The sequence below is a fragment of the Rhinolophus sinicus genome, linkage group LG01 (genome assembly GCF_036562045.2).
Source record: "Rhinolophus sinicus isolate RSC01 linkage group LG01, ASM3656204v1, whole genome shotgun sequence".
NCBI lineage: Eukaryota > Metazoa > Chordata > Mammalia > Chiroptera > Rhinolophidae > Rhinolophus > Rhinolophus sinicus.
Window position 1 is genome coordinate 58567561 of NC_133751.1, and position 26150 is coordinate 58593710.

Sequence of the window (26150 nt, forward strand, 5' to 3'; positions counted from 1 at the left end):
CAGGGCGAGGACGCCGCCAGCACGCGTGCGCACTGCCTCGGTGCAGCTAGTCCGTGAGCGTGAGTGGGAGGTGGCAGGCCTCAGGCTGTGGCCTTCTCCACTGACTGATCCAGCGCGGCGTCTCCAGCCATGAACCGGTTTGGTACCCGGTTAGTGGGAGCCACGGCGACCCCGCCACCGCCGCCGAAAGTCCGCAGTAATGAAAACCTCGACAAAATTGATATGTCTCTGGGTGAGGAGCCGAGTTGGACCGAGTTGAAGTGGGGGGAGGATGTGGGTGGAACCAAGTATCGCGGTTTGTGGGGGAAGGAGCGGTTGGCCGCAGTTGTGGATCGAGTTTTCTTGCGGTGGGCGGGGCCCAGTGAGGGCCTCTGGGGACAGGGGGAGCGGTAGTTGGTGCCGAGTGCGGGGGTCCCCTCGGCGGGGCTGTGTCTGAGGAGGGAAGTCAGGGAGGATGGTGGTGCGGGACCGGAGAGGTTTGAGGGTCGACGGGTGCGTAGCTTCTGTCCCCCCAGAGGGGCGCTACCACTCGCGGGTGACCCCAGCTCTTTGTGAGGAAACTCCGGGGGTTTCCCCTTCAGATGAGGCACTGAGCGTGTTCACTGTGAGCGTTATCGGGAGCGAGAGGAATGGTGCGACTAAGCCATCCTTTCTGAGAAAGCTCGGAGAGCCCGGCTGGATCTGCATTGGGTTAAAATCAGTACTTCCAGAAAAGGGCTCGTTGGGCATTTTCTGTGCCCAGGGCTATGCCTGGCGCCGAACGAGAAGTGTAAAGACGCCCCCGAGAGTCGGCGATTTGTGACCTGTGCCAGACTTCGGGGCCACAACTGGGCACTGACCCCCGAGCGTTTGTCAGAAAGAAAATATCGTTAGGCAGGACTTCATTAGATGGTACTTTATTAGGCGGTGCTGAGAAAAGCACAATTCCTTATCTGGGTCTCCAAGTTAGATAATTAGGGGGGGAAAAAAAGCAAAAACCGAGGGAGAGATTCACATGGATTGATACGAAGACAGATAAAGCATGCGATCTAGGTCGTGTAAGAAGGGGAGGCATGGTGGTTTGGTGATTATGTAAAAAGCCGGAGAATTGGTGCTTCAATTAAAAATTGAGATCTAGCACTACTGAGGCATGAGTCTGTGTTTGGCTTACCTAGTTTAAAAGGAATTATATTTTTGTCTGGATTCAAATTTTATTAGATGTAGTTAGCTCTGCCTCCTCTTTCTGTTTTGGATATTTGAAAAGTACCTGACTAGTGGATACAGAGGTGTAACTTTTCCAAGGACGGTATTTTTCTTTTGTTGTAGTTCATCTGCAAAGTTTTTAGTCAGAAGTCAAGCACTCTTGGTTTCTATGACTGCCACAAGTCAGAACCCAGTATGTGGATTAAGGAAATCACCAGAAATAATAGGTTTGGCCTCAACTTTTGTCTTACTGCTGGTCAGTAGTGAACCCTAAAGGAATGAGAAGTCTTTTGAGAAAAAATATAATAACGAATATTTATTGAGTGCTTAACTACCTGCCAGGCACTGGACTAAGCATTTTATGTGTATTGACTCGGTTTCTCCTCATAATAATCCTATGAGGTATGTACTCCAATGATAAAGACATGGAACCCAGAATCACACTGTCTCAGTTTAAATCCTGCTAGTGCCACTAATAGCACTGTGGTTGTGTGCAAATTACTTCTCAGTGCCTCATCTGTAAAAATGTGGTAAAAATTGGCTTATCTACTTTAGAGGATTGCTGTAAATATTAAATGAGTCAAGGCACATATCAATTGCTTAGAACAGTAAGCACTGTATTTATATATATATACTTGTGTACTATGTAAATCGTTGTTATTCCCATTTTACAAAACCTGAGGCTTAGAGAAATAACTTGCCCAAAGTCATACAACAGGTAAGTGATGGAGCAAGGATTTTGTTCTGGCTCTGGAGCCCTAAGCTGTAGTTACTGCAGAAAGTGTTAAACAAGTATTTTCAGAACCAATGCATTTCTTAAGTTTCTAGGATTTTGTGTGTATTTTGTATGCTTAGTATGTTCAAGTGAAGAAAACTGAGCGATAATTCTCTTTGAAGGTAGAAATGAAGTTCTGTGAATAGCTAAAATAGAGGGCTTGATCTCTTTTCTCTCCTCCAAGAACATAACTGTTAGATATAGTAGTACTGCAAGAGCTTTCTGTCAGGTGCCTTTTTGTTTTGTTTTAGTGAGAATTTTACAGAGATGGGATGAAGCAATATATTTTAGACAACTGTTGTGCTTTGTGAATGTTTCATTTTATCAGGTCTGCAGAGGTTTTAGGATCTAATTTTGGTTTTGTTTGTTTGTTTTGTTTTAAATAGTGGTTCTACCAGGATTATATGAATATTCATGTAGAATATCTACCAAGATTACCAGTAGTTGGTCTCATTGTGGCTCAGTTTCATAATGTAAAAATGGGTATTATTGTACTTATTTCATAGAATTGTTGTGAGAATTAAATGACTACATGTCAGAACAATGTCTGTTAGTACTCAGTTACTGCTATTACTATTTTTAGGACTATGTATATACCCCTGATGTTATGGAAGCAACTTTTTTATAAAAGTAGCTCATCATAATTGATTTTTTTGTCTTCTGATACCTATCCTACCTTCTCCTTGAGTAGGAGAGTGCCATTCTCTTAGATTGGAAGAATCCTCTCTGCCGTAGTAGCTCATTTAACTTGAGGATTTAGATAATAAAGTGTTTAAATATAAAACATAATTTTATACTTGTTATATGCTTTGCTACTTTTAATTTTTAGTTGTGTTTATGCTCTATAATGCTCTATTTAAAATTTTTTTTTTACGGTCCCCAGACCACATTCATTTTTTTGGTGTACTCATGGCTCTGAAATTTTAGACTTCTGGTGAAGAATAGCACCTTGTTAAGGGAAAGTAATGTTTCAAAAGTAGTGTCTATTTCCTTTCCGCTCACTGAGAATTTAATATGCTCATATATCTGGTATAAAAGAAACCTTTTTATTTATTTGTTTTTTTAAACTGTTTTAGTGTCTTTAACTTTGATGAACTCTTCTGAAGGTGAAGGATTGATCTCAAGAAGATAATGAAGTACTTTGGGGAGATTTGAATTATTTTATATGAATATTTGTTTGAATGTGATTAAGAGTTTTAAGGATTACAGATTTGTAGAGTAGTAATATATAAGAAAAAACCTCCTATAATCTGAGTTTCCTTCTTTGACTTGACAAAAGACTACTTATATTGATAAAGTTGTTAGATTATTTGTGCTTAGAGCAGTCTGGGGAAAATAAATCACTGAGGTTAATTAGTTTTGTGATGTTTTATTAAGAAGTTGTTGACTGTGTTCACTTTCTTTGGTTTATTTGCTTTATGCTTAGTCATCAGAATTAATATTGGAGTTGGGACTTGGGAGAAATTGTTTGGACAATTTCAATGAATATTTTCGGCTTGTAGTAATCTTTTAAATTTATTAAAGTATACTTGGCATACAGTATTGTATTAGTTTCAGGTGTACAACATAGTAATTCGATATTTACCTTACAATGTGATTGCCACAATAAGTCTGTTAACCATCTAGTGTGCATAGTTATTACAATATTATTGACTCTTGTCCCTGTTCTACTAACCACCTTCTAACAGATGTAAATAGGAATCTGGAGAATATTTTGTTTCTGATCTTCACATTGTTCTGTTGTGATATTAGAGTGATGTGATACTTGTGAATTACCTTGGAATACTTTGAAAGTGTTTTTGGAAATAATGAGGGTTAGAGAAAGCATTGTAGAAAGAAAAATAAGGTAACCCTGAATTACTTTGCTAAAGGAGTGGAAACCAATAGTATTTTCTTTGTATACTATATCTTTATTATGGTACTTTTTTGATTTTGTATTTGGTATTTACATGTCTGTTTCCATCAATAATTTTAAACTAACTGAGAACAGGAGCTATATATTACTTTTGTTTGTTTCTGTTGCAGCATAGCCTGCCACATATATTCACTGCACATAGTATATGCTTAATAAATATTTGGTGATTGCAATGAACTTAGAAATTTAGTCTTTTAATTGAAGGATTTATTTTTTGACTGCTTGTGGTTTTATTGAAAGGTAGTCATCTTTAACAACTGGAGAAGTCTGTGATTATAGAAAGAAGTATTAGTAATTTTTATAAACAGCCTTTTGATATTTACATTTATCAGGGAAAGAAATACTATGGATAACAGAAATCTTCATTAATTTGTAGGTCTGCTTTGGGCTGTGATTTTGAACTTTTCCTACCAAATCTTTCTTCAGTGGTTCTAGTGTATTGGCTGATGTGAGCTTTTATCTTCTTATCATTATTGTCTTATGCAAGTGCTTTCAAAGTATAAAAGAAGTTAGGGGCAATGGAAATCTGTGAACTAGAAAATGAGACTGCATAATTGAGTCATTAAATTAAACATGAAAACAAATAACTATCACATTCCTCTATCACAGATGATATCATCAAATTGAATCGAAAGGAAGGAAAGAAGCAGAATTTTCCGAGACTAAATAGAAGACTCCAGCAAAGTGGCGCCCGGCAATTCAGGATGAGAGTACGATGGGGAATCCAACAGAATTCTGGTAAGTTTTGGAAGTAAGAATGTAGAGCAGTTACGTATGGGTTCGTAGTATACTATCTTTAGTACACACTTAGAACATGGAGGAAATATACCAGTACCCTATGTTTGTGATTTGTATTTACTCTCATTTTTATTTAATCTTAAAATCTGGTGAAAATTTAAGTTGCCTTAAATAGTTGATAGCACTGTTTCTTAAAAATATTAAGTCATTTAAAAGTAACTTCCGCATAAAAATAGTCTAAAGTGTATTTAAATTATAAATTATTAACATGATATGTAAAGGACCTTACATATCATGAGGTCATACCTCCTTCCCCATTAGATGTTCCTTTAACAGCGTAGCTTGTCTGATGAATGACTTTGTAACTCCAGCTTAAATATTAATATATTCAGTGAAAGAGCATACCACCTCACAAGACAACTTATTCCATTATCGGAGATGACTCTGTTTCCTAGAAAATTTCTCTTGATTTGAATTAAATCATGCCTACCTATTAATTCTACAGAGTTGTAGGAAGCAAACTTCCTTTTCTGTTGAAAACTTTTTAAATATGTGGAGACTACTGTTCTGCACAGAAAATGACTTCTAGACTCTTTATCTTATTATCCGTGACCTTTAGGGTTTGTTAAATCCTCCAAGGGTGACACTCAGAATTGAATGCTTTAGATGTGATCTAATGATTTTGGAGCTCTACATATATAGTTATTTTTGGTAATTTGGAAGCTTATTTATTTTTAACCATCTTGTTCCAAAATGGATTTAAAGCATAACTGAACACTTAATTATATCTGACTCATTAACTTTTTTAGCAGTTGTATCAGTGTTTTAGAATAAACCTCTGTTCGGAATTTTAAAACTCTAGGTCTTCTTCACACATGAAATAATGTTTGATAAACTAGCTCCTAAGTTGATTTTTATCCTATATATTTAAAAGCATAAAAAATAATCTCCAGTGGGGAACATAATTAGTTCTATGATTAACAGCTAATATGTCAACATATTCTGAAATGCTTTTTTATAAATAGGGTCTGTAGCTAAGATTAGACCCTACAAAAAAATTTATTCTTCCCTGATAATTTCTGGAACCCAAGTAGTTTGTGACAGGTATTTAGCTATAGCAAATTACTATTTAATTCCAGTGATTTAAATTTTCTTTAAAATGTTACACATCATACCATATTTTATATATAATTTGTTTTAAAATGATATTAGAGTTCACAGAAGGCAGAAATATATTCATTTATGCTACTGTATGTTAAATACCCTATAAATGCTCTGGACTGACCAGGTACTCAGGGTATAGGAAGATGCAGTCTTTTACTTCAAGAGATTTCTAATAACAGAGATAAGATAAAAAATACAGAGTTGATAAATGTCATAAGAGAGATTCCGATATAGGGCTTTAGGTGGGGATTTTGTGCTAAGAAGATCAGTGGCGATTTAATGGATAAGGTGAAATAGGAGCTTTCCTTTTAGCAAGGGGTTATGATCTGAGTCTTGAGATAAATGATATCTAGGGGCAGCTTAGAATGTTACAAGATTGAACTTGCACTTGTATGTTCTCTACTTACATGTGACAGGGCCTAAAATAGAACAGCTCCTGCTGTCAGTGTGCAGATAGATATGGGATTGTCTTATAAGCTCTGATTGGTTAAGAAAAGTTTAGATTTCCACACTGTAATGTCAGTGAGGATGATAGCTTGAGGTAAGAGCACATGTAGGGCAAAGAGCCCTTGGCAAATACTCAATAAATTATTTTTGATGGCTGAACAAATAAGTGAGTGAAGTCTTTCTAATTCTGTGCCCAAAATATAATTTAGTCACTCAATAAATACTGGTACCAACAACTTAAATGTCCTTCAGTGGTAGAATACTGTACAGCAACTGTTCTCAAAGTGTTGTCCAGGGACCCTGGGGAATCCCCAAGACTCCAGGTCCAAAAGGTCAAAACTATTTTTGTAATACTAATATAGCTGTCTTCTGCTAAGCCAGACAATAAAGAGATTTGCAAAAATGTAAAACAGTATTACTCTTCTTATTTTTTTATTGTTTTGGAAAAAATTGTGTTTTTTTAAATTAAAAATGTGTTATTTGCCCTACATGTAGTGGGTTTATTATTGTTTTAATGAAATAATAGTTTTTAAATATCTTAGTTTTCATTTCTAGTATGGTAAGTATCAGTAAACACAAACCCACAGAAACAAAAACTCTTTGGGTTCCTCAATAATTTTGAAGAAGTCCTAAGACCAAATAGTTTGAGAATGCTGTTTCTTTTAGAGGTACAAGAGACGGAATATTTGTGTGTTGACTCAGAAAGGAGTCAGTGTTATGACATTTCCCAGAAAATCCTTCATATCTTCATCAGACTCTAGAAATTGAGGCAAGTAGATGTGTGTCTGAGAAGGAAATTCAGGAAGGGATTGAGCTAAGGATTCAAAAGAAAGATGAAACATTCTGTCTCTAGTTTTAGTTGTTCTCAACCTTGGTTACACTTGTGGAACGTATAAAATAGACTGATGCTCTGGCTGCGCTCCCATTTCTACTGAATCAAAATCTGCATAAGGAAGGCATAAGGATTTTTTTTTAGGCTCAGTATGTGGTTCTGATACATGGCTAGTGTTAAACTGCTGCTGTACTGGAGCTGAAAATGTGAAAGGATCTTCGTAGAGGTAGTAGTTGAAGTAATGAGAATGAAGCTGCTCTGGAAAGACGAGAACTTTCTAGAGGGGTTAAATGGATAAAAACTAAGAAAAGACTATTGCATTAGACGCTGTCTTTAGTACCTCTTCATACTAGTGCGTTTTAGAATGTAAGGCAGTTACAGAGTATAAGAAGGGAGAGAATTGGGGCAGTATGTATAGGTCTTCTTACTTTATGAAACATGACAAGGAAAGGGTGAAAAATACTGTGTTTCCCCGAAAATAACACCTTGTTGGATGCGTCTTATTTTTGTACGTATTAATACAAGACCCGGTCTTATTTTACTATAACATAAGACCAGGTCTTACATCATATGTCATATCATACATAATACCAAGTCTAATGTAATGTAATATAATATAATATATAAGACTGGGTCTTATTAATTTTTGCTCCAAAAGACTCATTAGAGCTGATTGTCCGGCCAAGTCTTATTTTTTGGGGAAAATGGTAGAACCATTGCTAAAGCTGAGATATGGCTAGTGAGTTTATTCAAAGATAGAAAGGGAAGAGGAGGGGGAAAGGGTGATCTAGGCTTGTTAGAAGGTAGAGGAGAAGCCACTGATGAGAAATAAATGATATGGAAAGGTTAATGAGTATGGAACAGTGACTCTAACAGTCAGAAATAGAAGGTACTCATGAATAGAATTCTATCCCATACTTGTCTCCTTTTAATCAATTTTATTCCTGTTAATGAGACTTTCCCATCTGAGCTTAAAACTGGTATCTCTCTCTTTACTCCACTAATTCATTCATTCTTTTGGAATACAATACTTTCAAATTTCTTTTGTTCCTCTCCTGGTCCTTTATCATGTCTTGTTAGAGTGCTGCAATAACATCTGAAATGGTCTCACTGCCTTTTCTCTCCCTCTTCCATTCAATCTATGATATTGCTTCTAGACTGATGTAATCTGATCATGAATTCTGTGACCCCTTTATTCCTTATCAAGTGTAGTTTTTATCCCCACTTAAATGCCCTCTGATTTGAGCCCACCACATTCATTCACTTCTTATCCTTTTCCCTAGACTGTCTCTATTTTCAATATGCTGTAGTTGACCATGTCTTTGTAGTTGTCACTTCATGTCTATATTCCTAGTCATATCTTGGCGTATTTCGTAATACCTAGCTTAGTCCCCACTTTTTCTATAATAGTTTTTCTCTTTGGAATTATACCATATGTTACATTGTACCTTTTATTATTCTTTAGTTTTTATATAATAGCTTGGAAAATTGTTCCGTTTTGAAGCCATATAAACTTGCACTTAGATCATGGCTCTTCCATTTTCTGACTATGACTTCTGGATAGTCATTGTTCTTTGCCTCACTTTGCTCACCTGCAAAAATTAAGATGTTATCATTACCTCATCAAGTCTCACTTAGGTTAAAGTATTTAGTGCAATGCCTAGCACAGTTAATGGTAGCTGCTTGGTTTAATCCAAATAAAAATAGCAAGTAGTTGTAGATTTCATTTGAATATACAGGTTCCCCCAACATGCTTAATCTTCATTTGGTTGCAATTCTAGAAGAAAATCACACATAGAGCAGCAATAATTTGATTTGAAATATTGTATCTTTATTGCTTTTTTTCTTTGTTTATAAAAGTAATAAAATCAGTACCTTTAGTACTGAGGCAGAGCACCCAAGAAAGGAACAAATCTGGAAGAACTCCCCACCAACTGAGTTGTCATGCTGGTGGAACTTATCTGGGAAGCCATCTGTGAGGGTGATGCAGCTTAAATTCGCTGGAGGGTGAGTAGGGCCAGACTATAGCAATGCCTGAGACTGGATCTGCGAGTATACAGAAGCCTAGAGCCCCAAATTTATGGCATCACTCATTCTCCAGTTTTGTGCCCTAGGCCTCTCTCTTGCAGCACCATAGCCTCAGCTTATGGGGGAGGGATAATGAGTGCCATTGGGTGTCCTGTACCACAGAAACAAGTCCTGAGGTGCTCACAGGAACTTGGAAGAAAAAGCCCCTTCCTTAGAGTCCCTCCAGTGCCCTCTACTGACAAAGTTTCACCTGGTGCCAGCTGGTAAAAGAAGTGTTCCATAACCAAAGCAGGACAGGGAAAAGTGAATTGGGAACTGAAAGGCAATAAACTGGTAACTAATTCGACCATCATAAAACACAACAGGTTTTCCTAACTGTTGTGTTGGACTCTGGTCTCAAAATAGGTACAACACAGAAAAGCATTCTACAATTAGATAAGTTTGGGAATGACATACTATATTATCTCTGTCTTAGAGATTTTTCACACATTAGTCCTGAGAAATGCTGCAGTAAGGAAAACTTAACTTTATTTAGTTTGATCATGAAACTTTTCTGTTGGAAGACCTGTTACACACCTACAGGTGTGTGGTATTATACAGGATACCATTCTAAAGACATTCCCCCAAAAAAATTAGAATTAAGATTAAGAATGCCCAGTATCACAATTGTTACTTAGCATGACTCTCTGGAATTTCTGGCTGGTGCATTAAGAAATAAACAAATCTGGGGTGTAATTATTGGAAGGAAGACAACTATCATCTGTGGGTAATATGATTGTCACTCAGCAATCCCAAGAAAATTTGAAAGACTATTACAATTAACAGTTCAGTGGGGTGGCTGATTAAAAGGTATTAATTAAAACTTTAATAATTTTCTGTAGTCCCAGGAATGACAATACGAAAATTATTACTAGAAAAGTCTTTTGTGATTGACAACAAAATGTATAAAATACCTAGTAATAAGCTTAACAAGAAATGTGCAGGATCTATGGGAAGAAAAGCTCAAAACTTAGCCAGTTTAGAGGCAAAAGAAGATTTGGATAAATGGAAAGATACATGTTCCTGAATATTGTAAAAATGTCAATTCTTGAAAAATTAATTATAAATGTATCAAAGCATCAAAAGAAATTAAAACTTGACCCTAGAAAACTGATTTATGACCATGACAGTTCGTGAATAGAGGAAGACAGCCAAAAAACACATGGAAAATGTTCATTTTACCAGATAAGTAAACTACGAAATAAAATTTTTTTTCAAATACCATGTGGTAAAGATTAAAAAGAATATTCAGATTTGTCAGCGATGTGGAAAAAGTGGCATTCTTATGTTCCTGGGAATATAAATAAATATAGTCAATCTGGAGGGGATTTTTACAGTGTAACTCAAAATTCTTAATTTGCTCTACTCTTTGATACAGCACTTCAACCTCTGGAAATTTATAATTTGAGGAAATAATCATGAATATGTATAAAAATATTAATCTATAGTGTTATTGCAATGTTTATAATAGTTTAACATTAGAAGTAACTGAAATGATTAATATGAAGTTGATTGAATCAAGTATGGCACATTAAAAAATAATGCAACCAAAGAATGTTATATATCTGGGATAATATTCACAATAAAGTGTTAATGTGGACTACAAAACAGTACATAGAGTTTGAAATGTGGTTGCTAGAAGATTGACTCAATCCGCCTGCTAGGCACTTGATACTAAAAATTGTGATTTACCTCATGTGATAATCTTTGGAGTTGCTTAAAAATAGTTGAAACTAAAAATATTAACTTTTTAAATGTATATCTATTAAAAGACTAGAAAGACAGAATGTTAGTAGTAGTTATCTCTAGGTGGTAGAATAATTGATGACTTTTATTTTCTAATTTGTGCCTCATATGTTTCTAAGATTTCTGCAGTGAGCATGGGGTTTTTCCTAATTAGAAAAAAAAGTATTTAAATAGTTAAGATACATACGGGAAAAGCAAAATCAGTAATGTCACATGCCACAGAGACCAAAATATGTCCTTGGAACTCACTGGGGACTTCAGCAAAAGCAATTTGAATATAGTAGAACTGAAAATAAAGAAGCCAGGTGGCAACGTAGTAAGTAAATGGGAGATAAAGGTAGTGATTCCACTCTAGATCAGCGCCAACAGAATTAAAATGTGAACCACATACTAATAATATATTTTGTTTAACCCAGTATATCCAGAATATCATTGCAACATATAATAATAAAATTAATGAAATATTGTACATTCTTTAGTTACATCTCATTTCATACTAGTCATATTTCAGGTACTCAGTAACCACATGTGGTTAGTGGCTACCACATTGCACAGGGAAAATTGAAGTTGTCCTGTTTGTTGAGAAAGTAATGCCGAAGATAGAGGGTAGCTAGTGGGGAAATGTGAGAATCCTTAGTCCTTTGTAGTTCATTAACGCAACAGAACCGTTTCCAGTGCAACTTATTGCCTCTTTAAAAATGAGATATGTAGTTAAAAAATATGTATATATAATATAATATTATAAAAGATATTATATACATAATAAATAAAAAAACACTCATACTCTTCACCCTGCTTAAGAAATAGAATATCTTGTCACCTGTGAGCCCCTCTTAGATGGATATCATTTCTTCTTTTTTTTCCCTTTTACAGGTTTTGGTAAGAATAGTCTGAGTCGTAGAGGAAGAGTGATGCCTGGAAAGAAACGTCCTTATGGAGTTATCACTGGACTTGCAGCTAGGAAAGCAACTGGAATTCGAAAAGGAATTAGCCCTATGAATCGACCACCTCTAAGTGATAAGGTAGGATGATGGCTTAATCCTGAGTCAGATACCCTTTTCCTTTATTCATACTAATACTTCTGTGAATGACCTTCACAGAGCATTTTATTTCAATATGATTTTTTGTGTAGCACTTTGGGGTTTATATAAAAAGGTGAAATCATTGTCATTCATGAATAATACCTAAATTTCCACATTCTCAAATACAAATTTTTTTAACAGGTTCTGGACTTTCTGTGCATGTGTGTATGTACAATTTTTAACAGGTTATTGAGATATAATTTTATATTAAAATTCATTTGTTTTAAGCATACAATTTAATGAATTTTAGAAAATTTACAGTTATACAATCATCATAATCTAATTTTAGAATATTTCTATCACTCTAAAAAGAAATCTCTTGTTCATTCAATCATACTTCATCATCTGCCCCAGGCAACCGCTACTCTACTTTCTGTAGATTTTCTGTAACTTTGTCTTTTCTGCACATTTCATATAAATGGAATCATATAACAATACGTGGTTTGGCATTTAGCCATAATGTTTTTGAAGTTCATCATGTTATAGCGTGTGTGTATCAATACCCTGTTTCCCTGAAAATAAGACCTAGCGGGACAATCAGCTCTACTGCGTCTTTTGAAGCAAAAATTAATATAAGACCCGGTATTATATGAGACCTGGTCTTATAATAAAATAAGACTCGGTATTATGTTATGTTATATTATATTATATTATATTATATTATATTATAGTAAAATAAGACTGGGTCTTATATTAATTTTTGCTCCAAAAGATGCATTAGAACTGATTGTTTGGCTAGGTCTTATTTTTGGGGAAGCACGGTACTTCATTCCTTTTTATTACTGAATAACATTCCATTATATGGATATACCATATTTTGTTTATCCATTTACCAGTTGATGGACATTTTGGTTGTTTTCACTTTTTAGGTATGTAAGTAATGTTTCTGTGAACATTTACCTGTAAGTCTGTATTGATACAGGTTTTCATTTCCCTTGGATAGATAACTATCCCTCGGTTGATATTTTTAATTAGAGTTAACAATTATTTACCTACCATAAGTTAACTACTTCTCAAATTTTAATAGTTTTATTTACATCTCAATGAATAATTTTTGAATTGGCCAAAGCATTTCTTAAAATAGTTTCACAAGTGGTTTTTCTTTTCTTTCTTAAGTTTAGTAAGTCTGAGCTACCAAGGAATTTAATGTTCTGTTTTTTAATCTTTTTGGTTTTTCTCGTTATGAACATAATATGTACTTGTAAAAAAAATTCAGGACATTTATTCCTTAAATTATCTCAAATGCGTGTATTCTGGTTAAGAACCACAACAGCCTTAGATCTCTTAACTTTTCTATTCTGCCACCACCAACAGATATTTTCTCCTCTAAAACTTTATCACGGCACTTACTATTTATTAGAAGTTAGAAAACATTAATGGGATATAGATACTGGAAGGGAGTTTGGGTTTAACTCTAATTACTTGCTCCAGTAAAAATTTCAAGTTACCTAATATGTGGTAGTTGTTTGAAAATAATGAAAATTGAAAATGTTAAATTATAGAATGCTAAGAATATACTGGAAAATAAGATCTATTTATTCAAAGTTTGAAGAATTTGGGAAAGGTATGGTTTGAAATTTGCTGTTTCTTTTAAAAACCCTTTTCTCAACCCCAATTCAGATTAAGAGTCTGATTAGGATACAATGTAGTAATTGTGAAGCAGATTATTTTCTAGCAATTTAGAAAATTCTATTTATATATAAATAACTCATTATCCTATTCATTAAACAAGTCACCTAAATAACTTAATTAGCCTTGAATTGCTATATATACTTTGAAATTTTACACTTAAAAAAAAACTTCTGACCATAATTAGACTTTCTGTTACTTTATCTCTCCCTTACTGTAGTTTATATAAATTGGTAAGTTTTTATTTCAATAAAAATACACGTTTTCTTACCTATGAAATGAATAAGTGAGAAAGATAGCATACTTATTTACATTATTGTAAATACAGCAAATGGCTATGATAAGAGGGGAATGGTTGTATCTAAGAATGAATTTTATTTTTGGTTAGATTCAAATTAAAGTATCTATCAAGTATAAGTTGTGTTTAAGTTATTCAGGGATTCTTCTACTGGAATATAGAACTTTGTGTCAGTCCTATAACACTTCCCTTTTAGATTCCAAATTTCCTAAAACTAATGCTCTATAGAACTTTTAACTTGACTCAGATAATACTTAAACCATTTAGTACTTCTGTGAACTTAAAAAATTTGTTGTTGATATATACAGCAGTTGTTTTCTGCTTATAGGTAGTTTTAATCATTTATCTGATTTTGAAGTTAAACATAAACCTCTTATTGCCATATTATGGAATTATGTTCAGCAATAAAAAAGGAATAAATGTTAATACACAAGACAGCAAGAATATATATTTCAGAACATCATGCTAAGCAAAAGACGTCAAACACAAAACACTAGGTACTGTGTGATTCCATTTATAGTAAGTCCTCACTTAACGCTGTAGATAGATTCTGTAACTTAAAGCAAAAGGATGTATAACAAAACCGATTTTACCATACATAGGCTGATTGAGATAAAAAAGAGTTAGGTTCTTTTTTTTTTTTTTCGTCTTTTAAAAAAAAAATGTTTTATTTAAATTTAGTTGATATACAGTATTATATTGGGTAAGAGTTAGGTTCTGATGGCATCTCCTCAACATTATAAGGAAACAATGTTATTCGAGGACCTGTATTTTAGAATACAGAAATTGTAGAAAAGGCGAAACTCTAATAACAGATGAGTCATTGTCTGGTTATGATTCTCTGTAATTACCCAAATTCATCAAGCTCTACGCTTAAAAATTTATTATATGTAAATAATACCTTAATAAAATTTAACATTAAAAATAAACTAAAATCCTTGATTTCTTTTGCTCAAGGAATAATTTTTTATATCAAAATTATTATGAAAGAGAGAACACTCTTTAGATTTGGCCTTAATCAGTGCTTCCTGAATAGCCCCCCCCTTTTTGGCATTTTATTTGCACATACGTATTACATTCCTCGGAAAAAAAATCTCAGGATTTTCCTCTCCTATGTGTTTTCATCTTGCTTCTTCATGATCCATGATGCCCGCTGAGGTTGTCAGTACAATAAAACCAAACTGACAGGATGGGAGCAGGTTGTTCGCCATTTTTCTAGATTTTGAGTTGCACATCAAATCTGGGCTGATGACTTCACACTTGTTTAACCTGCCCATGAGGCTCACAATAATTTCTGCAGCTCTGTGATCATCAGTGATTTCAAATTTGGCAGTGTAACCATGTTTCATCATCAGTTAGAAACCGAATGATGACTTTGGAGCACGGCCTAATAAGAACCTGGCATTTGCCTCTCTTTTTGGCATTGTTGATGCTTTTCAGAGCATTGATCAGGAGGATATTCCTGTGCGCCATTATGGCGGCATGTTTATATTACATGGAAAGATGGCAGAAAGAGGCCTGAATGGCTATTCTTTTGGATCTCAAAGAAATGCTTCTTGCCTTTCATTAAAAAACAAAAAAACAAAAAACAAACTATGAAAGAAAAACTTATCCCTAGTTGTACTTTTTAAAATACATTTATATACATATACAAACCTTAGATCCATGGAACACAAAGTCATATATTAATGGATTGTTATAGTTCTAGTCCATGTATTTATTATTTAATTAGTGTTGATTGAGTACCTACTATGTGCTTGATGCAAGAGATTCTGCAGTAATTCAACAGAAAATCCCTGACCTTATGGAAAACTCAGATAAACATTAAATAATCACACAAATAACTATATGATTATAATATGGCAGGTGCTTTGAAGGAAAATAATATGTGACAACAGCATCATAGAAGGATCTTTCACATTTACCTATAAAAGGGTATTATTTAAGACAAAATACAAACCTTGGAATGAGCCATTAGTCTGATTTCATAGCATTTCTCTTACACTCTTGGTAATTCTTTATCTCTGTTTTTACATTTGCTTATTTTCCAAATGTTCAAGAAAATGAAGACTTTTATAATTTTTGCAATTTTTAGTTTATCAATGTTTATGAAGTACTTCACATATGATTAAAATGTAAGGGAGTCCAGATTAAGATATGGTCTATATTATCAAGGACTTTTGAAACTGCTTCATGGAAAATTTGGATACATGAATTAGGCTTTAATGATGGATTGAATTTATATATGTGGAGGGAAAAAAAGTGGACATTTCATGTGCTTGTTTTCTATGATAACTGAGTTTTCTTGATTCCTTTTTTTCTTTAACCATTTGTACTCAGGATTCTTTGCTATTATAATTACAACCTCCTTTTTTTCTTTCTCACACATTTGTTTTGGAACTTGGCCCTCTTATCCCTTTACTTAATATCAAAAACCATGTTTATATAAATGATGCCCTGATATATATCTCTGGCTTTCTGATTCTTCTCTTGAGCGCCAGACTCATGTTTCCCTATCACCTATGCATCCCCCAGAGCACCTCAAACTGAACAGATCTAAAATAGAAAAAAATTATTTTTCTGTCCAAATTCTTCTTTTGTTGCAAGTATTTTATGTATAATATGGTGGTCTTTTTAGTCATTTAGTCTGGAAATATTCAAGTCATTTTAGCTTTTCTCTCTAACCTGCACATCTAAGTAGTTGTCAGTCCCTGTCCATTGTGCCTCAGAAATGTTTATTGTAATAGGGTATATAGCAAAAAGCAGTCTGATTAACATAGTTTCTTGCCTTCTGAAAGAATATAGAACGATATTTTCCAGCATTAAAAAGGAAGGCAAACCTTCTGAGACAAAATGAAGTGCAGAGAAAAACAGTTGCAGTTCTCAAGAGACCTAACCAGCTAAATAGAAAGTAAGTATTCAGATATAAGACAATAATATGTTATCCTGCATAAAGACATACTTCTTTCTTAAGTGTTCAAAGGAATGGATTTTCAATGATTCTGATAGTTCTCCGGTCATTTTCAAGACAGATATTTGAGATGTCTATCTGAATATGGAAGCATTTACAAATAACCTTTCTTATTTCTTAGACCCGTGTTATTGATGAATTTAATTAATTATAAACTTTTTATAAAAGCATCACTCTGCTTCTTTACCTCTCTTGACATATAGACTAAAATTGCAAAAGGTAATTGTTTTGGTAAAAACACCTCAGGCAGATTTATTCAAAATTGGGAATTCTGAAAGCTGAATTTGTTACTCAGTCTCAAAGGCTCTTAATAGAACAGTGTACGAAGTCTGACAATTAGGTTCGCAAACTCATCCTACATACCTCATTGCTGAATATCACTGCAGTCACCTGCCTTCGAAGTACCTTGGGAAGCTATGCACCGTCGCCAGCATCTATTCCACCCTTCAAAGCAGTTTTGGAATTCCTTTTCTGGAATGGCCATCAGAGCTGTCGTCGTATTACACTTGATGTCCTGAATGTCATCAAAATGTCTTCCTTTCAATATTTCCTTTATCTTCGGGTAAAGAAAGAAGTCATTGGGAGCCAGATCAGGCGAGTAGGGAGGGTGTTCCAATACAGTTATTTGTTTACTGGCTAAAAACTCCCTCACAGACAGTGCCCTGTGAGCTGGTGCTTTGTCGTGATGCAGGAGCCATGCATTGTTGGCAAAAAGTTCAGGTCATTTAACTTTCTCGCGCAGCCTCTTCAGCACTTCCAGATGTTAACTTGGTTAACTCTTTGTCCAGTTGGTACAAATTTATAATGAATAATCCTTCTGATAATAAAAAAAGGTTAGCAACATTGTTGCAACAAGTTTGCGGACTTAATTGTCAGACCTGCTATGTTATTTGTGGAAAGCAAACTTTTAGAAAGAATTCTGCATGAATGTTTCTTAAGATGAGATTATTTTAATTTAAATTGAAAGCCATAACAAAAACTTAAATATTATGACCTATTGTTATGGCATTTTGTTCTCTGTAAGGATAAAATGGGCAAAAAGGAAGTTGACAAGCTGCAAAGTTACCTTTTTATTTCAGTTTCAAGTACCATTTATTCATCTTTATAGTATAAAAGAATTCAAAACAAAACAAAAAAACCCTGAAATGAAGTCTTTGTATATAAATGGAATGGCTGAAATTGCAGTTTTACTTAACTATCATCTCTTTTTCTTTCGGGAATCAATTGGTAGTATCTTTGGAAACGGAGAACTTCTCACCTACTAAGAACTTGTCAATTGCATGAGCCATTCATTAATGAGCCCATGCTAATTGGGCTAGCTAGGGAAATTTTGTATTTGAGCCTCTATAAGAGTGGAGGTAAGATTAAGCAACATGTTAAGCATTTATTTATAAAAATAATTAAGTAGGTAAATATACAAATTTGTTTTCTCATATTTTACCAACTTTCTATAGAAACTAGACAGGAATTGATAAACGTCAAATGAAACATAATTAAGGATACGTTGTTCTGTGTGTGAAGGAGCAAGCAGTGGAAGAATATAAGTTTCTCTGTAATGTATATTAATATGTAAATGTTTCTGAGTGAGAAAGGAAGAGAAAACTGAAAAAGATGTTATCCTTTAAGATTTTCTCTTTTTGGCAGTTTGACTAGGCACAGTAGGTATGGTTTTTCTTTGTACTAATCCTGTAAATAAATCTGTACTTACGTCTTTTGCCAAATTTAAGAAATAACATTAAAAATGTTATTTTCTAATGTCTTTAGAAGAGATCTTATATATTTGGAATTTTGTAGAGTTGAATATTTGCAAGATAAATTAGTTCAAAAGTAACCAAGTTGTTATGTAATATGCTATAGAGGGAGATGTTTATAAATCAAATCTCAATAGCTTCTTGTGAATAAGGAAATAATTCAATCTTCATATTTAGTGTATGTCAAATTTTCAGCCTATGAATTTAATTATTTTTGCTTATTTTTTTCAAGATGTTTGAATGTTGTTAAGTGGCTCAGACTGTTACTCATGTGTATGTGTTTTTGTTGCAGAAATAACATTCCAGCCAATTATACCAGGAGTGGAAATAAATTAAGTCACCAGAAAGACACTCGTCAGGCAACTTTTCTTTTCAGAAGAGGCCTGAAGGTATAAAAAAACCCTTGGTGTGGTGTTTTCTTTTTACCTAAACAAAGGATCCTGAACATTCATCTTTAGTAATCCACAATCATAGAAATGGCTCATAGCTGAGGTAGGGGTTGGGTTTGGGGTGTGGAGAATATGACATTAAATTAATTTCTTTTTCCACCCCCCTTTTCTCTTGTCCTCAATAGCAACATCATATAAGAATTTAAAATGTTATTTAGGAATAAGCCTGTTTTTATTACTTGTTATGATTCAGGAATCCCAACAAAGAGGTGTTGCCACAATAAGCACATGCCCCTCCTGCATGCATACACATATCACAGTGGGTTATAAAGTTAGGAGGATAATCTTTGGATTCAAATCCTCTGCTTTCTGTGGGATCTACTACTTTTTTTTTCCCCTTCAGGTTCAGGCCCAGTTGAACACAGAACAACTGCTAGACGATGTAGTAGCAAAGAGAACTCGTCAGTAAGTTTCAATTTGTTCTTCACGATGTCATTTACAAAATCCCAGAATACTAGCGACCCAAAATACTTTGTGCCCTAGTCCAAAATAAATTAAATGAGACCTAAAGTAAATTAACCATTGAGCCTGAAATAAATCCTTTTTTTTGCTGTTTTTTCCCTCAAAAATCTTTTGTATTTTCACGTCAGTATTTTAAAACAGTTTTAGCACCAAATACATTGCTCTATATTTTTAATTTTTTTATTGCCTGATTATTATATTTTAATGAAACAGCTCTTCATTTTCTGTAACTGCTTTTATACAAATGAACCTATTCAGTGAATAAATAGAAGAAAATCCATAGAGCTTTCTGTAAAATTTGTATACCTTTAAAAACTAGATATTTTTCCTTTTCACATATTCTTTTTTTCCCCTTATCCCTATAAAGGTTTTTCAAAAATATTTTTTTGTCTGTTAGAATTGCACTTTTCAAGTATGAGTTGTACCATTCTAATTCCATCAATATGATCGAGTTTTGAGATTAAACTATTCAAAATTTTGGAAAACCAAACATACAAAACATGATCATGGTCCAGACAAATATCATGGTCCAGACAGATATCATGCCACCTAAAATGGGGCGTGATTTTGAGCAATCGGAGTGTAAGAAAGGAAACTTGATACTGGCAGTATTCTTTTACACAGGAATCATGACATTGGAAACCGTAAGGAAGAAAATGATAATAGATTATTTGCTTCTACTTGAACAATATTTACATAATTGTAATAATATGAATGCTGGCTGTTTGTTTTGAATTTTGAGAATCAATGTATGGAGCAAAGCGCAAAATTGTTAATTTGGTAACAGAATATAATGTAAATGTCAGATTTGGACTAATGTAAATATAATAGGAAAGCTGATAAAAAGTGGGAGGTACAAAGTGGGAGAAGAGATGGAAAGAAAGAAGAGAGTTACTGTTTATAAGTGGGGAGGGGAGGGTGTCAAGAAACTACTGAAAGAGGGATTTAAATATATTTAAAGTTATACTGGAAGTAAAATATTGATACAGCCATCAAAACATTTAGAGTTAACTAGGAAAACTAAAAGATAGTATGATGAATCCTAATCATAGCAAATATTACACAGGCATCTTGTTTAGTGAAGTGGAGGTAACAAGCAAGCAGTAAAAACAGGAAAGGTTAAAAGTACTGCCCTAGAGAGCAGGAATAGGGAGAGTAGTGAGATGAAGGACTGTTGCTTTTCTTTAGAAGCCTTTCTGTATTATTTGGGGTTTTTTAAATGTACATATATTTGTTAACACTGAAAAATATTTAATAAAATGTCTAGTTCTTGTACCCAGGATGCTGATTAATTATATCATGATGGGGCGCAGGTATCTATTTTTTAAAAGCTAAGAAAAAAGTAATGACTACTTTAAAATGTATGCTTTTTATGTTAAATGCACTGTAAGGTTTATGAACTTCCATTCTAATGCAGTTTTTGGTTTTTCTGAAACTAGATGGCGAACTTCCACCACAAATGGAGGAATTTTGACTGTGTCCATTGATAATCCTGGAGCAGTGCAGTGCCCGGTGTAAGTCTTTTCCTTATTTTGCAGAAATTATAACCTCTCAATATATAATAGTTAGTGGACTTGTGCTCAGAATATGATGTCCAAGTTAAAATAAACTGAGACAAGGATAACAGTAATACTTGTGGTTATAAATGGAAATAGTATAGTATGCAGTTAAAAGTAAAAGTCCCTTGATTCCTGGTTCTGCAGCTCCAAAGTAACCAACCACATACAACAGTATTTTTATTTTAAAAGTTGGTGCATGTATAACAAATAATATATACATCTGTTTTTTATGTATAATAAATAATACTATACATACTTGTTCCCTTCTCTCCCTCCTCCCAGTATATTTTGAACAGTTTTGCTTTTCAGTACACATAGACATACCTCCTTTCAAAAGTCTTCATAGTGTGTTCTTTTATTTAGATGACCTTAATTTAGTTAACCATTATATTTATTGCATTATAAACTTTCCAGGTTTATGGAGTTTTTGATATATCCTGCTATTTTAATAATTGAAATGAAAAGAATGTGAGATGGGTCTCTAAGACTTCAGAGCTTGCTGTTTTCTTAAGTAGAAAATCAAGATTTGGAAATCACCAATCATTCCAAATGGTTGAAAAGTTTATAGTTCTACTTAAAGAGGTATTCTGTGAGTGATTATAAATTTTAGTCTCTAGTCAATCAAGAATCATGTACTTTTTTTTGAGACCACAAAATAGCTCTAATACATTTCAACATGAGTACAAGTTAATATACCTTATGTAGCAAATGATTCATTTTTCTTCTTTTGATAAAACTGGTCTAATTTCATTTTAATTTTTTCCTAATAGAACTCAGAAACCACGATTAACTCGTACTGCTGTACCCTCATTCTTAACAAAACGGGAGCAGTCTGATGTAAAGAAAGTTCCTAAAGGTGTCCCCCTGCAATTTGACATAAATAGTGTTGGAAAACAGGTAAATTTTTTTCCCTTGTATTTTTCTGAGCCATTCACTGAGAGTATTTCAGTTAACAAAACAAATGTGAATTAAATAGGGTGTCCTAAGTTTTCTCAACCCTAGGAATCCACTGATTTGTCTACTTTCTGTTTATAGATTTCCCTATTTTGGACATTTCATATGAATGGAATCATACAATACGTGCTCTTTTGTGACTGACTTCTTTCACTTAGCATAGTATTTTCAAAGTTCACCTATAGTGTATCAATATTTCATTTCTGAATACTGTTCCACATACGGATATACCATATTTTATTCATTCATCAGTTGGCAGACGTTTGTGTTGTTGCCATTCTTTGGCTATTGTGAATAATGCTCCTCTGGACATTCATTCACAGGTTTTTGTGTGAGTTTATGTTTTCATTTCAGGTTGGTAAATACCTAAGACTGGATTTGCTATGTTGTGTTGTAACTCTATATTTCACCTTTTGAGGAACTGCCAGATTGTTTTCCAAAGAAGTGGCTGCACTGTTTTACATTGCTACCAGCATGTATGAGGGTTCTAAATTTTTCCATGTCTTCACCAACACTTACTATCTGTCATTTGATTATAGCCATCCAAGTGTATGTGGAATGGTATATCTCACTACAGTTTTGACATTTTTTATATTAACCTTGGATCTTGTGATCTTGGTAAAATTTACTTACTACTTTTTGTAATTTTATAGATTCCTTAGGATTTTCTGTGTAAACTACCATGTCATTCTCCACATTCCTTTCCAATCATTAAACCTCTTCTTTATTATAATGGGTAGGACCTTCAGTACAATGTTGGGTAGAAGTGGGAATTCCTGAGGGAACTCCCTTGTATTCTTAAATTGCTGAGAATTTTTATCATGCATAGGTGTTGGGTTTTGTGTCACATAACTTTTTTATATCCATTGACATAAAATCTGTTGAATTGAAGATATGAAATATCTTCAGAAATTTGACCAAATTTAATTTGCTATTTTTACTTTATTTTGTCCTTTCAGAAATGATGAGGTATAATTGGGGTGTACTTCCTGCTATTTATCAAAAGCCAGATTTTCATTTGAATTTCATTTTGAGTTCATAGAAATTCAAGAACTCATAGAAATTCAAGAAAATTTACTTCAAAATATTCACAAGACTAACTCCCAACTTTTATCAGAAGTATCATTAGAGTTGGTGGCAGTGTTTTCAGAGCCTAAAAATAATTCGGATAGAGAAATCTTTGGATATATGATTTATAGGCATTATAGTATATGTGTTTTGTGTATAATGTAGGCATTATAGTGCTTAGAAGATAAGAGATCCTGACTCAGACTGCCTGGTTTAAATCCTGGAGCTGCAAGTCGCAAGTTAACTTCTCTAAACATCACTAAATTCACCTGTTTCATATGGTTTTTGTTAGAATTAAATGAGTTCCTACACATAAATATTCAGGAAACGTTAGCTATTGTTACTGTGAATTGCCATCATGTACAAGCACATTGTTCCAAAACAAATATGGCTTACAATCAAGTTAATTTTTGTCTTGTTTTGTTTTCTCTAGACAGGAATGACTTTGAATGAGCGATTTGGGATCCTGAAGGAACAAAGAGCCACTCTCACGTTCAACAAAGGAGGAAGCCGCTTTGTAACCGTGGGATAGATCCCATGTCAAAGGGACTTTTGGAGTGATGACTCTGTTTAAAAAGTTGAATTGCTTGAAGAGTTTATCACAGAAATTCAAGGAACTTTATTTCAAAATATTCACAAGGCTAAATTACTCTTATTTTTATTTTTGAAGTTTTTTTTTTTTTTTTTTTAAACATGTGTAAATAGTGCCCTGAAAGAATAACAGGGAATATACCTATCTGTTCTTAAAGATTTCTTGGTTGGCCCAGACAGAACAGTTCTGTTTAACTTTTTTGGTTCCTCATGAAGCAGAAAGAAGACAGAAAGAGAAATTAATTATTTTTTGATAGTGGTATTTAGGATCTCATCTCCTTGGCCCATTTTTTACACTTTGCCATGATAAATCTTGGTCTTCAGAAATATGAGTAGGTCCCTTGGTTGCTGTCAGTTATTCTTTAATAGTGTTGATGTAATAAGTGCAGTTGACTTTTCATTAGCGCTATTAAAAAAATTAGAATTCTACTTTTGGGTTTTAAGTTTTATGGGAATATCTGGAACTTGGCTCATTTTTCAGATAGTATTAGGTCAATCCTCTAGAGTTGTAAATCTTTAAAGTTGAAATTTTAACGAGAAAGGTGACTCTAGGCATTAGTCTCAGTTTAAAATGTTGCTGTTTGAAGGCTGTAAATGCATGTTTACAAAATTATCTAGTAGAGCCTTGGAGAAGATCCAATGTGAAAATCTGACAGTTTGTGGAAGTAAATGAAAAAAGCATGAGAGGAAATAGGAGGTTGAAGACAGGTACTGGTAACTGAGGTGAAAAACTTTAAAACCCAGGTCATAGCTATAATGTTTGGATTTATGGTAATCCTGAGTCTAGTGTCCACAAAGAAGTCTCTAAATGACATTTAGAAAAATTAAATTGGATTGAGTCCCTTAGATATTCTGATAGTAAAATTCATAGCCATAAAGTCTTATACTTTTTCAAAAAGTTAAATTTTATCAGCGTTTAAGCTTGCTAAATAAACAGTATACAGCTCCAAAAACAAAACTAGTATATGTCACAAAGAAAAAAATGCAAAATGAGACTAGAGTAACATTATAACCTTATTTTATACATTTCACTCTGACTTCTTGTGTAAAGTTCAGGCATTTATGGTGAGAAAAGGTCCCCCGACCCAGCCACACTCTGGAGGGGAAGAAGGAGTTGGTTTGCTGTGCCAAGCTAGTGCTGAGTCCTCAGATGGTTCTAATCTACAAGCTATGGTATAATGCCAAAATGCAGCAAAATACCCAGCTACAAGTTCGGTCATTTTGAAGCTAACCTTTTGGTTTGCTATAATGTTAAAACCTCTAAGTAGGTGTTAGCTTCCCTAGAGTGTATTATTAGTGTTGATTTCCCCTATTAAAAAAAACAAAACAAACAAAAACAAAAAGCGAAACAAAACATTAAGTTATAACTCCTGCCTGCCTTGCATTGTATACTAGATTTCATTGTTGTCTCCCATGCTCCTTGGGTTACATGGTTCATGCTAGCCACGGAAAGCTATCAAAAACAGTTCCATGCTTATTATACCAAAGAATTAAATCTGATCCTTAATATCTGGTATTTTGCCAGTAAGTCTACTGATAAAGGATTATTGGAAGCCGGTCACACAATTTGGAAATAAACTCTAGTCTCTCTTTAGGCCAAGGACTCACTGCAAAACATTTTTGCAAGAATGAATGCTTAGATTTGATCCATGAACAAATACATTTTAGACTGGTTTAGAATTTCTGATAGCTTATTTTAAAGCAAAGGAAAAACAACTGAGCACGAGTTTGCTGTCTATAGAACAATTTGTGAAAATATGGTATAAAGATGTTTTCATTGTCTCGTTATTTTAAATATTGTACAAAGCTATTATTAATGCTTTTCTTTTTAAACCTTAAAAATTGCCCCAAATATTGACATTAAGTTCATCAAACAACAGTGTCTTTGGTATGTTAAACTTTTGCTCTTCATGCATCTGTAATTTCATTTTCTTTTTAAATATAAAATTTGCTTTTGTTACAACTAAATTAAAATTCTTCAGTGTTAATGTGTTGTATATAAACAAAAGAATATGCTTTCGTGGAAGAAATTTTCCTCCTTTGAATGTGGTTGTAGTCATCCTTTTTCAGTTCTTCACAAAGTTTTTCTTTAAAAAAGATGCAACCTAAATGTATTTCCTTTGCATCAAGGTATATGCAAAACATTGATGCAGTGCATCACAAAATGAACGTTTGTATTTAATGAGGAGACGCTTTACACTGTACTTTTTGGTGTTTTTTGGAAAAGTTACATTTAGATCTAAAGCTGTTCATTTTTAACAAATAAAATCTTACAGTACTCACGTGATTTATTCTTAGCTGTAAAGATTGAGTTGTGGTTTTTAGATTTTTCTGTTGTAGAACCTTTGTAGTGATTATAACTTTCAGGGTTTTAAAAGCTACCTACTAGCTAAATTGGTAAATCAATCTAGACTCATATTCAATCCCTCTAAAAGGCCTTTTGACCATTTCATTCATAGCTCCAACAGAA

General features: G+C 33.8%; 1 protein-coding gene across 1 annotated transcript; it reads left to right on the forward strand.

Annotated features, from left to right (window-relative positions):
* Nucleotides 1-25967, forward strand: FYTTD1 (forty-two-three domain containing 1). The gene is made up of 9 exons (XM_019723682.2): nt 1-232; nt 4482-4610; nt 11740-11888; nt 16674-16786; nt 18890-18986; nt 19390-19451; nt 20948-21022; nt 21838-21964; nt 23523-25967. The coding sequence occupies exons 1-9, from the start codon at nt 130-132 to the stop codon at nt 23619-23621; spliced, it is 954 nt and encodes a 317-aa protein (XP_019579241.1). The 5' UTR covers nt 1-129; the 3' UTR covers nt 23622-25967.
* Nucleotides 25968-26150: the final 183 nt, after the last annotated feature.